The sequence below is a fragment of the Salmo salar genome, chromosome 06 (genome assembly GCF_965601325.2).
Source record: "Salmo salar chromosome 06, fSalSal1, whole genome shotgun sequence".
Lineage (NCBI taxonomy): Eukaryota > Metazoa > Chordata > Actinopteri > Salmoniformes > Salmonidae > Salmo > Salmo salar.
Window position 1 is genome coordinate 96,802,501 of NC_138296.1, and position 14,636 is coordinate 96,817,136.

The window sequence follows — 14,636 nt, forward strand, 5'->3', positions numbered from 1 at the left end:
CGACGTTACATTTCCAGCTTTTACAAGTGCAACTTTTTAATAACAAATGTTTTTTTAGGGAAACGTCTCTGAGAATGATTTATGTTGCTACGAGGGTTCTTATGATGAACAATATCCTTAAGGTGGGTTTTTTTGGGTGGGTGGAAACTGGGCCCAGGTCTTTAACAAGAGGAGAACTTCTCATCAGTTTATACAATATTCTCTGGCTTTACTGACCAGACTCCCTCCCTGGTCACAAGTCTGCCACGATTATGGCCTTCATATCCTAGGAAAGGAAACCTTGGAAATGGATTTATAAATGGCGAAGGATGGGTATTTTAGAGATGGATTTTATTCAGTCAGTTTCTCAACACCTTTTTCTAACTTGTTTTTCAGTGGTCAGTCAAAGCACAGTAAGTGGTCTATGGGTCACCGCTCAGCGTGGCGGGCGATGTGAGACACACGCCGAAGAAAATATAAAGAAATGTACCAGAAAACAATAGACGAAGTGGATTTGGATTCGTTACAGGGTCACGTTGAAATTCACTCGATGAAGGAGCGTCGTGTTTTGTCCCTCTGTGTAAAATCCGTTTGACTGTCTCCGTCCACACACACACACACACACACACATCACTCGGGGACAGACAGAGGACAGACAGAGGACTGACCAACCAGCAGTGTTCCTGTCATCACTGGCTTTGTGACTTACTGTCCTATCAGTAGATGATGCATGTTGTTCAGTCTAGCAGGAGAGGGCTGTTCGGATCATTTAAACGTTAAATAAGAAGGAGCTGGCTGTTGAGACGCTGGCCGGCCCGAACGGAAAACGCTAGTGAGGAGGCCATGGCTGATGCAGAGACTGCAGCGTCAGTAAGAAAGGAGAGAGGATTCAGCCTACCGCACATGTTATGTTATGGGCTACCGGTTCACACAAATTAAATAGCACCGATTTTCTCCCCCCTCCCTTTTATCCCCCCTTTCCTCTCCCTCTCTCCCCCCTTTCTCTCTCTCCCCCCTTTGTCTCCTCCCCCCCTTTCTCTCCCCCCCTTCTCTCTCTCCCCCCTCCCCCTTTTCTCTCCCCCCCCCCCCCTTTCTCTCTCTCCCCCCACACCCAGTGTGAAGTGCGTCTGGCACAGAAGAGAGGTCGCCTGGACAGTAACATGGGGGGTGTGGCAACGGAGGATGAGGAGGCTGAGGAAGGAGACTCTGACTCTGATGAAGAGTCGTCAGCCAAGGCCCGTTACTCTGGTTACGTGAAGCAGGGGCTGTACTACATCACCGAGATGGAACGCTTCGCGCCGCCGCGGAAACGACCCCGCACCGTCGTCAAGAGTTACCGTCTGGTCAGCCTGCGCTCCACCACGCCTGAAGAGCTGTACCAAAGGAAGGTAAGTCACCATGACGACGACCACACACACATCAAGCTCACGCACACTCGACCGCCATTCCCAAAATACAAAATGGCTCACTTGACATTCCCAAAATACAAAATGGCTGACTTGACATTCCCAAAATACAAAATGGCTGACTGACATTCCCAAGTAGTCAAAGTAACCAAAGGCACGTATTTGTGAATAAAACGTCAAGCAATGATCACATTCATAGTAAAATAAATGCCGTAGCAGCTGTCTTCAAAGTATTTCTGCCTGTTTTGTTTCATAGCTGGTAAATTAAATCGCACAAAGTCAAAGAACTAGGAATCCTTTATAGCATTTTCCACCTCAACCCGGGCCGGGGGCCGGGGGCACTTGAAGAGCTGAGCGAAAGATTTGTTTTAATAAGTGATGTGCACAGTAATAAAAGTTGGTGTAATTTACTTGAAACGAAAGTCTACTTTAGTGAGACTATGTCCTCGTGTTTCTTGGCCATTGGCATCGTTTTGTTCATAAGCTAGGTCGTTTTTCTACGTTTTGAATTTCAACTGCTAGGGAAGGGAAGACGACGCGTTTACTAGTCAAACTCAGTCTCACAGGCACAAACATGACTCAAGTCGTGTTACCACGGTAACCTCCGTCCCTTAAAAGGGCAGGTGAACATTTCTCTCATTGTAATATTTTCGGTTAAAAGTTGAATTAAATAATATAGGACATTAGTTATTATCTTACTAGTAATACATGTATTGTTTTACAAACATTACAAAGTTCATCTGTTTTGTTGCTGTAACTTTAGCAGGAAATAACTTCTTGTGGATGGTGATGGATGGGGATGGTGTGATGGGGTGATGGGGATGGTGTTGATGGGGATGATGGGGATGGTGTTGATGGGGATGGTGTTGATGGGGATGATGTTGATGATGATGAGGATGGTGGTGATGGATGGGGATGGGGATGATGGGGATGGTGTGGATGGTGTTGATGTTGATGGTGTTGATGGTGTTGATGGGGATGATGGTGTTGATGGGGATGATGGTGTTGATGGGGATGATGGTGTTGGGGATGATGGTGTTGGGGATGATGTGTTGGGGATGATGGTGTTGGGGATGATGGTGTTGGGGATGATGGTGTTGATGGGGATGGTGTTGATGGGGATGGTGTTGATGGGGATGGTGTTGATGGGGATGGTGATGGTGATGATGTTGATGGGGATGATGATGTTGATGGGGATGATGGTGTTGATGGGGATGATGGTGTTGATGGGGCGGATGTGTGTGTCCCTCCAGATTGATAATGAGGAGTATGGCGAGGCCCTTTCCCTGGCCCAGGCGTACGGGCTCGACTCAGACCTGGTCTACCAGAGACAGTGGAGGAAGAGTACTGTCAGCATCGCCTCTATACAGGACTACCTGGTACACACACACACACACACACACACACACACACACACACACACACACACCTCTCTATACCTGGTACACACACACACACACACACTCATCCTGTACACACACACACACACACTCTCTATACCTGGTACACACACACACACACACACTCTCTATACCTGGTACACACACACACACACACACTCTCTATACCTGGTACACACACACACACACACACTCTCTATACCTGGTACACACACACACTCTCACACTCTCTCTCTCACTCTCACAATGTGTCAATAGTTATGATAGTATTTCTATTGTGTACATATTAGAACAAACTGTCTCTCCCCCTGTCTGTCTGTCTCTCCCCCTGTCTGTCTGTCTCTCTCCCCCTGTCTGTCTGTCTCTCTCCCCTGTCTGTCTGTCTCTCTCCCCCTGTCTGTCTGTCTCTCTCCCCCTGTCTGTCTGTCTCTCTCCCCCTGTCTGTCTCTCTTCCCCTGTCTGTCTCTCTTCCCCTGTCTGTCTCTCTTCCCCTGTCTGTCTCTCTCCCCCTGTCTGTCTGTCTCTCTCCCCCTGTCTGTCTGCCTCTCCCCCTGTCTGTCTGTCTCTCCCCCTGTCTGCCTCTCTCTCTCTGCCTCTGCCTGCCTCTCCCCCTGTCTGTCTGCCTCTCCCCCTGTCTGTCTGCCTCTCCCCCTGTCTGTCTGCCTCTCCCCCTGTCTGTCTGCCTCTCCCCCTGTCTGTCTGCCTCTCCCCCTGTCTGTCTGCCTCTCCCCCTGTCTGTCTGCCTCTCCCCCTGTCTGTCTGCCTCTCCCCCTGTCTGTCTGCCTCTCCCCCTGTCTGTCTGCCTCTCCCCCTGGCTGTCTGCCTCTCCCCCTGTCTGTCTGCCTCGCCCCCTGTCTGTCTGTCTCTCCCCCTGTCCGTCTGTCTCTCTCCCCGTCTGTCTCTCTGCCTGCCTGTCTCTCTCTCTCTCTCTCTCTCTCTCTCTGCCTCTCCCCCTGTCTGTCTCTCTGCCTGCCTGTCTGTCTGTCTCTCTCTCTCCCTCTGTCTCTCCCCCTGTCTGTCTGCCTGCCTGTCTCTCTCTGCCTGCCTGTCTCTCTCTCTGCCTGCCTCTGTCTGTCTGTGTGTAGAGTAAGATCCGTAAACGCTCGTGGGTGCTCCATGAGTGTGTTGAGCGTGTCCCAGAGAACGTGGATGCTGCCAAGGAGCTGTTGCAGTACGGCCTGAAGGGGACAGACCTCGAGGCTCTCATCGCTATCGGCAACAGAGAGGACGGTGGCAGGCGAGTACCCTCACCACTTCCTGTTGACTATAAGGACTATAGTGGATAACACAATGCCTTCACGTAGAACGTGCAGTACCAGTCAAAAGTTTGGACACAACTACTCGTTCCGTTATTGACTGACCTTCATGTCTTAAAGTAATGATGGACTGTCGTTTCTCTTTGCTTATTTGAGCTGTTCTTGACATAATATGGACTTGGTCTTTTACCAAATAGGGCTGTCTTCTGTATACCAACTCTACCTTGTCACAACACAACTGATTGGCTCAAACGCATTAACCTCTATGGGCTAGGTGGGACGCTAGCGTGCCACCCGTGGTGCACTCCATCAACAGCAGGTGCATTTCAAGAGCGGCAAATTTGAATCCAAATAAATGTCAAAATTCAAATTTTTCAAACATACAACTATTTTACACCCTTTGAAAGATAAACATCTCCTTAATCTAACCACGTTTTACGATTTCAAAAAGGTTTTACGGCGAAAGCATAAATTTAGAGTATGTTAGGACAGTACATTTACAAGAGTTGTGTGTAATGTTTTGTCAATTCAAAGACAGGGTCACCAAAACCATAAAACCAGCTAAAATAATGCACTAACCTTTTACAATCTCCATCAGATGACACTCCTAGGACATTATGTTAGACAATGCATGCATTTTTAGTTCTATCAAGTTCATATTTATATCCAAAAACAGCGTTTTACTATGGCATTGATGTTGAGGAAATCGTTTCCCTCCAATAACCGGCAGTCAAGTCAGCGTCACAAATTAAATAATTAAAATTAGAAAACATTGGTAAAATATTATATTGTCATTTAAAGAATTATAGATTTACATCTCTTGAACGCAATCAACTTGCCAGATTTAAAAATAACCTTACTGGGAAATCACACTTTGCAATAATCTGAGCACTGCGCCCAGAAAAATACGCGTTGCGATACAGACTAGACGTCATGTTGGGGAGATCTAAAATCGAAAATACTATGTAAATAATCCATTACCTTTGATTCTCTTCATCAGATGTCACTTCCAGGTATCACAGGTCCATAACGAATGTAGTTTTGTTCAAAAAAGCTCATCATTTATGTCCAAAAATCTCCGTCTTGTTAGCACATGATCTAAGCCAGCCGGACTTCTCGTCATGAACGAGGGGAAAAAATATATTTCCGTTCGTTCAAACATGTCAAACGTTGTATAGCATAAATCATTAGGGCCTTTTTTAACCAGAACATGAACAATATTCAAGGTGGACGAATGCATACTCTTTTATAACGTATTGGAACGAGGGTACCCAACATGAACTCGCGCGCCAGGTGTCTAATGGGACATCATCGTTCCATGGCTCTTGTTCGGTCAGATCTCCCTCCAGAAGACTCAAAACACTTTGTAAAGGCTGGTGACATCTAGTGGAAGCAATAGGAAGTGCCAAAATATTCCTCAGCCCCTGTGTTTTTCAATGGGATAGGTTTAAAGGTAATACAACACATCAGGTATCCACTTCCTGTCAGAAAATGTCTCAGGGTTTTGCCTGCCAAATGAGTTCTGTTATACTCACAGACACCATTCAAACAGTTTTAGAAAATTTAGGGTGTTTTCTATCCATATGTAATAAGTATATGCATATTCTAGTTACTGGGTAGGAGTGGTAACCAGATTAAATCGGGTATGTTTTTTTATCCAGCCGTGTCAATACTGCCCCCTAGCCCTAACAGGTTTTAAGAAGGATAGAAATTCCACAAATTAACAAGGCACACCTGTTAATTGAAATGCATTCCAGGTGATTACCTCATGAAGCTGGTTGAGAGAATGCCAAGCGTGTGCAAAGTTGTCATCAAGGCAAAGGGTGGCTACCTTGAATAATCTCAAATATAAAAAATATATTGATTTGTTTAACACTTTTTTTGGTTACTACATGATTCCATATGTGTTATTTCATAGTTTTGATGTCTTCACTATTATTCTACAATGTAATATAAAGAAAAACCCTTGAATGAGTAGGAGAGCCTAAACGTTTGACTGGTATTGTATATCACTGTTAGTTTCTGAAACCACCGCTCAGCCCTGAGTCAGAGTATCAAGGTCCTGTTGACCAGCTGATTGGTGGGATGTGATGTGTTTATAGTCGGGCCGGAACAAAAGCCTGCACACCCGGTAGCTCTCCCAGAGGACGATCTCAAACAGTTCTAAAGACGCCCCTCCCCCCCCCCTCCGTAGGTTCATCCTATCAGGTGACCTTGATGTTGATGACGCTCCGTACGAGGACTTCCTGTCTGCAGAAAAAGAGATGGAGCTAAAGAGAGAGAAGGAGAGTCTGAAGAGACAGGAGCTACTGACCAGGGTCAACTTCAGCAGGTCAGAACACATACCAGCCAATCAAACTGTCAGCCGATCGGTTACCAGCCAATCAAACTGTCAGCCGATCGGTTACCAGCCAATCAAACTGTCAGCCGATCGGTTACCAGCCAATCAAACTGTCAGCCGATCGGTTACCAGCCAATCAAACTGTCAGCCGATCGGTTACCAGCCAATCAAACTGTCAGCCGATCGGTTACCAGCCAATCAAACTGTCAGCCGATCGGTTACCAGCCAATCAAACTGTCAGCCGATCGGTTACCAGCCAATCAAACTGTCAGCCGATCGGTTACCAGCCAATCAAACTGTCAGCCGATCGGTTACCAGCCAATCAAACTGTCAGCCGATCGGTTACCAGCCAATCAAACTGTCAGCCGATCGGTTACCAGCCAATCAAACTGTCAGCCGATCGGTTACCAGCCAATCAAACTGTCAGCCGATCGGTTACCAGCCAATCAAACTGTCAGCCGATCGGTTACCAGCCAATCAAACTGTCAGCCGATCGGTTACCAGCCAATCAAACTGTCAGCCGATCGGTTACCAGCCAATCAAACTGTCAGCCGATCGGTTACCACGTGTGGAGAGTTCCCTGGGTAATGAATCGTGTGGAGAGTTCCCCGGGTAATGAATCGTGTGGAGAGTCCCCCGGGTAATGAATCGTGTGGAGAGTCCCCCGGGTAATGAATCGTGTGGAGAGTCCCCCGGGTAATGAATCGTGCGGAGAGTCCCCCGGGTAATGAATCGTGCGGAGAGTCCCCCGGGTAATGAATCGTGTGGAGAGTCTCCTGGGTAATGAATCGTGTGGAGAGTTCCCTGGGTAATGAATCGTGTGGAGAGTTCCCTGGGTAATGAATCGTGTGGAGAGTTCCCTGGGTAATGAATCGTGTGGAGAGTTCCCTGGGTAATGAATCGTGTGGAGAGTTCCCTGGGTAATGAATCGTGTGGAGAGTTCCCTGGGTAATGAATCGTGTGGAGAGTTCCCTGGGTAATGAATCGTGTGGAGAGTTCCCTGGGTAATGAATCGTGTGGAGAGTTCCCTGGGTAATGAATCGTGTGGAGAGTTCCCTGGGTAATGAATCGTGTGGAGAGTTCCCTGGGTAATGAATCGTGTGGAGAGTTCCCTGGGTAATGAATCGTGTGGAGAGTTCCCTGGGTAATGAATCGTGTGGAGAGTTCCCTGGGTAATGAATCGTGTGGAGAGTTCCCTGGGTAATGAATCGTGTGGAGAGTTCCCTGGGTAATGAATCGTGAGGAGAGTTCCCTGGGTAATGAATCGTGAGGAGAGTTCCCTGGGTAATGAATCGTGCGGAGAGTGCATTTACCCCTACCCCTCCATTTACCCCTCTCTCTACCACTCCATTTACCCCTCTCTCTACCACTCCATTTACCCCTACCCCTCCATTTACCCCTCTCTCTACCACTCCATTTACCCGTCTCTCTACCACTCCATTTACCCGTCTCTCTACCACTCCATTTACCCCTCTCTCTACCACTCCGTTTACCCCTCTCTCTACCACTCCATTTACCCCTCTCTCTACCACTACATTTACCCCTACCCCTCCATTTACCCCTACCCCTCCATTTACCCCTCTCTCTACCACTCCATTTACCCCTCTCTCTACCGCTCCATTTACCCCTCTCTCTACCCCTCCATTTACCCCTACCCCTCCATTTACCCCTCTCTCTACCACTCCATTTACCCCTACCCCTCCATTTACCCCTCTCTCTACCACTCCATTTACCCCTCTCTCTACCACTCCATTTACCCCTCTCTCTACCACTCCATTTACCCCTCTCTCTACCACTCCATTTACCCCTCTCTCTACCACTCCATTTACCCCTCTCTCTACCACTTCATTTACCCCTCTCTCTACCGCTCCATTTACCCCTCTCTCTACCGCTCCATTTACCCCTCTCTCTACCACTCCATTTACCCCTCTCTCTACCACTCCATTTACCCCTACCCCTCCATTTACCCCTCTCTCTACCACTCCATTTACCCCTCTCTCTACCACTCCATTTACCCCTCTCTCTACCGCTCCATTTACCCCTCTCTCTACCCCTCCATTTACCCCTCTCTACCGCTCCATTTACCCCTCTCTCTACCGCTCCATTTACCCCTCTCTACCGCTCCATTTACCCCTCTCTCTACCGCTCCATTTACCCCTACCGCTCCATTTACCCCTCTCTCTACCGCTCCATTTACCTCTCTCTACCACTCCATTTACCTCTCTCTACCACTTCATTTACCCCTCTCTCTACCGCTCCATTTACCCCTCTCTCTACCACTCCATTTACCCCTCTCTCTACCACTCCATTTACCCCTACCCCTCCATTTACCCCTCTCTCTACCACTCCATTTACCCCTCTCTCTACCACTCCATTTACCCCTCTCTCTACCACTCCATTTACCCCGCTCTACCGCTCCATTTACCCCTCTCTACCGCTCCATTTACCCCTCTCTCTACCACTCCATTTACCCCTCTCTCTACCCCTCCATTTACCCCTCTCTCTACCGCTCCATTTACCCCTCTCTCTACCACTCCATTTACCCCTCTCTCTACCACTCCATTTACCCCTCTCTCTACCACTCCATTTACCCCTCTCTCTACCGCTCCATTTACCCCTACCACTACATTTACCCCTCTCTCTACCACTCCATTTACCCCTCTCTCTACCACTCCATTTAACCTCTCTCTACCACTCCATTTACCCCTCTCTCTACCACTCCATTTACCCCTACCCCTCCATTTACCCCTCTCTACCACTCCATTTACCCCTACCACTCCATTTACCCCTCCATTTACCCCTACCCCTCCATTTACCCCTCTCTACCATTCCATTTACCCCTACCACTCCATTTACCCCTCTCTCTACCACTCCATTTACCCCTACCACTCCATTTACCCCTCTCTCTACCACTCCATTTACCCCTCTCTCTACCACTCCATTTACCCCTCTCTCTACCTCTACATTTACCCCTCTCTCTACATTTACCCCTCTCTCTACCACTCCATTTACCCCTCTCTCTACCACTCCGTTTACCCCTCTCTACCGCTCCGTTTACCCCTCTCTCTACCGCTCCATTTACCCCTCTCTCTACCGCTCCATTTACCCCTCTCTCTACCACTCCATTTACCCCTCTCTCTCCATTTACCCCTCTCTCTACCACTCCATTTACCCCTCTCTCTACCACTCCGTTTACCCCTCTCTCTACCACTCCGTTTACCCCGCTCTCTACCACTCCGTTTACCCCTCTCTCTACCACTCCGTTTACCCCTACCTCTCCGTTTACCCCTCTCTCTACCACTCCGTTTACCCCTCTCTCTCCATTTACCCCTCTCTCTACCACTCCGTTTACCCCTCTCTCTACCACTCCGTTTACCCCTCTCTCTGTCGCTCCATTTACCCCTCTCTCTACCACTCCATTTACCCCTCTCTCTACCACTCCGTTTACCCCTCTCTACCGCTCCGTTTACCCCTCTCTCTACCACTCCGTTTACCCCTCTCTCTACCACTCCGTTTACCCCTCTCTCTACCACTCCGTTTACCCCTCTCTACCGCTCCGTTTACCCCTCTCTCTACCGCTCCATTTACCCCTCTCTCTACCGTTCCATTTACCCCTCTCTCTACCACTCCATTTACCCCTCTCTCTCCATTTACCCCTCTCTCTACCACTCCATTTACCCCTCTCTCTACCACTCTGTTTACCCCTCTCTCTACCACTCCGTTTACCCCGCTCTCTACCACTCCGTTTACCCCTCTCTCTACCACTCCGTTTACCCCTACCACTCCGTTTACCCCTCTCTCTACCACTCCGTTTACCCCTCTCTCTCCATTTACCCCTCTCTCTACCACTCCGTTTACCCCTCTCTCTACCACTCCGTTTACCCCTCTCTCTGTCGCTCCATTTACCCCTCTCTCTACCACTCCATTTACCCCTCTCTCTACCACTCCATTTACCCCTCTCTCTACCACTACATTTACCCCTACCCCTCCATTTACCCCTACCCCTCCATTTACCCCTCTCTCTACCACTCCATTTACCCCTCTCTCTACCGCTCCATTTACCCCTCTCTCTACCCCTCCATTTACCCCTACCCCTCCATTTACCCCTCTCTCTACCACTCCATTTACCCCTACCCCTCCATTTACCCCTCTCTCTACCACTCCATTTACCCCTCTCTCTACCACTCCATTTACCCCTCTCTCTACCACTCCATTTACCCCTCTCTCTACCACTCCATTTACCCCTCTCTCTACCACTCCATTTACCCCTCTCTCTACCACTCCATTTACCCCTCTCTCTACCACTCCATTTACCCCTCTCTCTACCACTCCATTTACCCCTCTCTCTACCCCTCCATTTACCCCTCTCTACCGCTCCATTTACCCCTCTCTCTACCGCTCCATTTACCCCTCTCTACCGCCCCATTTACCCCTCTCTCTACCGCTCCATTTACCCCTACCGCTCCATTTACCCCTCTCTCTACCGCTCCATTTACCTCTCTCTACCACTCCATTTACCTCTCTCTACCACTTCATTTACCCCTCTCTCTACCGCTCCATTTACCCCTCTCTCTACCACTCCATTTACCCCTCTCTCTACCACTCCATTTACCCCTACCCCTCCATTTACCCCTCTCTCTACCACTCCATTTACCCCTCTCTCTACCACTCCATTTACCCCTCTCTCTACCACTCCATTTACCCCTCTCTACCGCTCCATTTACCCCTCTCTACCGCTCCATTTACCCCTCTCTCTACCACTCCATTTACCCCTCTCTCTACCCCTCCATTTACCCCTCTCTCTACCGCTCCATTTACCCCTCTCTCTACCGCTCCATTTACCCCTCTCTCTACCACTCCATTTACCCCTCTCTCTACCACTCCATTTACCCCTCTCTCTACCACTCCATTTACCCCTCTCTCTACCGCTCCATTTACCCCTACCACTACATTTACCCCTCTCTCTACCACTCCATTTACCCCTCTCTCTACCACTCCATTTAACCTCTCTCTACCACTCCATTTACCCCTCTCTCTACCACTCCATTTACCCTCCCTACCACTCCATTTACCCCTCTCTCTACCTCTACATTTACCCCTCTCTCTACATTTACCCCTCTCTCTACCACTCAATTTACCCCTCTCTCTACCTCTACATTTACCCCTCTCTCTACATTTACCCCTCTCTCTACCACTCCATTTACCCCTCTCTCTACCCCTCCATTTACCCCTACCCCTCCATTTACCCCTCTCTACCATTCCATTTACCCCTACCACTCCATTTACCCCTCTCTCTACCACTCCATTTACCCCTACCACTCCATTTACCCCTCTCTCTACCACTCCATTTACCCCTCTCTCTACCACTCCATTTACCCCTCTCTCTACCACTCCATTTACCCCTCTCTCTACCTCTACATTTACCCCTCTCTCTACATTTACCCCTCTCTCTACCACTCCATTTACCCCTCTCTCTACCACTCCGTTTACCCCTCTCTACCGCTCCGTTTACCCCTCTCTCTACCGCTCCATTTACCCCTCTCTCTACCGCTCCATTTACCCCTCTCTCTACCACTCCATTTACCCCTCTCTCTACCACTCCATTTACCCCTCTCTCTCCATTTACCCCTCTCTCTACCACTCCGTTTACCCCTCTCTCTACCACTCCGTTTACCCCGCTCTCTACCACTCCGTTTACCCCTCTCTCTACCACTCCGTTTACCCCTACCTCTCCGTTTACCCCTCTCTCTACCACTCCGTTTACCCCTCTCTCTCCATTTACCCCTCTCTCTACCACTCCGTTTACCCCTCTCTCTACCACTCCGTTTACCCCTCTCTCTGTCGCTCCATTTACCCCTCTCTCTACCACTCCATTTACCCCTCTCTCTACCACTCCGTTTACCCCTCTCTACCGCTCCGTTTACCCCTCTCTCTACCGCTCCGTTTACCCCTCTCTCTACCACTCCGTTTACCCCTCTCTCTACCACTCCGTTTACCCCTCTATCTACCACTCCGTTTACCCCTCTCTACCGCTCCGTTTACCCCTCTCTACCGCTCCGTTTACCCCTCTCTCTACCGCTCCATTTACCCCTCTCTCTACCGTTCCATTTACCCCTCTCTCTACCACTCCATTTACCCCTCTCTCTCCATTTACCCCTCTCTCTACCACTCCATTTACCCCTCTCTCTACCACTCTGTTTACCCCTCTCTCTACCACTCCGTTTACCCCGCTCTCTACCACTCCGTTTACCCCTCTCTCTACCACTCCGTTTACCCCTACCACTCCGTTTACCCCTCTCTCTACCACTCCGTTTACCCCTCTCTCTCCATTTACCCCTCTCTCTACCACTCCGTTTACCCCTCTCTCTACCACTCCGTTTACCCCTCTCTCTGTCGCTCCATTTACCTCTCTCTCTACCACTCCATTTACCCCTCTCTCTACCACTACATTTACCCCTACCCCTCCATTTACCCCTACCCCTCCATTTACCCCTCTCTCTACCACTCCATTTACCCCTCTCTCTACCGCTCCATTTACCCCTCTCTCTACCGCTCCATTTACCCCTCTCTACCGCTCCATTTACCCCTCTCTACCGCTCCATTTACCCCTCTCTACCGCTCCATTTACCCCTCTCTACCGCTCCATTTACCCCTACCCCTCCATTTACCCCTACCCCTCCATTTACCCCTCTCTCTACCGCTCCATTTACCCCTCTCTCTACCCCTCCATTTACCCCCCTCTCTACCGCTCCATTTACCCCTCTCTCTACCCCTCCATTTACCCCTACCCCTCCATTTACCCCTCTCTCTACCACTCCATTTACCCCTACCCCTCCATTTACCCCTCTCTCTACCACTCCATTTACCCCTCTCTCTACCACTCCATTTACCCCTCTCTCTACCACTCCATTTACCCCTCTCTCTACCACTCCATTTACCCCTCTCTCTACCACTTCATTTACCCCTCTCTCTACCGCTCCATTTACCCCTCTCTCTACCGCTCCATTTACCCCTCTCTCTACCTCCATTTACCCCTCTCTCTACATTTACCCCTCTCTCTACCACTCCATTTACCCCTCTCTCTACCGCTCCATTTACCCCTCTCTCTACCGCTCCATTTACCCCTACCACTCCATTTACCCCTCTCTCTACCACTCCATTTACCCCTCTCTCTACCACTCCATTTACCCCTACCCCTCCATTTACCCCTCTCTACCACTCCATTTACCCCTACCACTCCATTTACCCCTCTCTCTACCCCTCCATTTACCCCTACCCCTCCATTTACCCCTCTCTACCACTCCATTTACCCCTACCACTCCATTTACCCCTCTCTCTACCACTCCATTTACCCCTACCACTCCATTTACCCCTCTCTCTACCACTCCATTTACCCCTACCACTCCATTTACCCCTCTCTCTACCACTCCATTTACCCCTACCACTCCATTTACCCCTCTCTCTACCACTCCATTTACCCCTCTCTCTACCACTCCATTTACCCCTCTCTCTACCACTCCATTTACCCCTCTCTCTACCACTCCATTTACCCCTCTCTCTACATTTACCCCTCTCTCTACATTTACCCCTCTCTCTACATTTACCCCTCTCTCTACATTTACCCCTCTCTCTACCACTCCGTTTACCCCTCTCTCTACCGCTCCGTTTACCCCTCTCTCTACCGCTCCGTTTACCCCTCTCTCTACCGCTCCGTTTACCCCTCTCTCTACCGCTCCGTTTACCCCTCTCTACCGCTCCGTTTACCCCTCTCTCTACCGCTCCGTTTACCCCTCTCTCTACCGCTCCATTTACCCCTGTCTCTACCACTCCATTTACCCCTCTCTCTCCATTTACCCCTCTCTCTACCACTCCGTTTACCCCTCTCTCTACCACTCCGTTTACCCCGCTCTCTACCACTCCGTTTACCCCTCTCTCTACCACTCCGTTTACCCCTACCACTCCGTTTACCCCTCTCTCTCCATTTACCCCTCTCTCTACCACTCCGTTTACCCCTCTCTCTACCACTCCGTTTACCCCTCTCTCTACCACTCCATTTACCCCTACCCCTCCATTTACCCCTCTCTACCACTCCATTTACCCCTACCACTCCATTTACCCCTCTCTCTACCACTCCATTTACCCCTACCACTCCATTTACCCCTCTCTCTACCACTCCATTTACCCCTCTCTCTACCGTTCCATTTACCCCTCTCTCTACCGCTCCATTTACCCCTACCGCTCCATTTACCCCTAC

The 14,636-nt window shown here is 49.5% G+C and overlaps 1 protein-coding gene across 1 annotated transcript in view; it reads left to right on the top strand.

Annotated features, from left to right (window-relative positions):
* The window catches only part of nbas (NBAS subunit of NRZ tethering complex), a 254,699-nt gene that overhangs the window by 36,203 nt on the left and 203,860 nt on the right, over positions 1-14,636 (top strand). The window contains exons 15-18 of the mRNA XM_082977106.1: positions 1,095-1,367; positions 2,639-2,764; positions 3,871-4,022; positions 6,236-6,373. Coding sequence (XP_082833232.1) covers positions 1,095-1,367; positions 2,639-2,764; positions 3,871-4,022; positions 6,236-6,373 — 689 coding nt within the window. The remainder of the gene's footprint in view (positions 1-1,094; positions 1,368-2,638; positions 2,765-3,870; positions 4,023-6,235; positions 6,374-14,636) is intronic.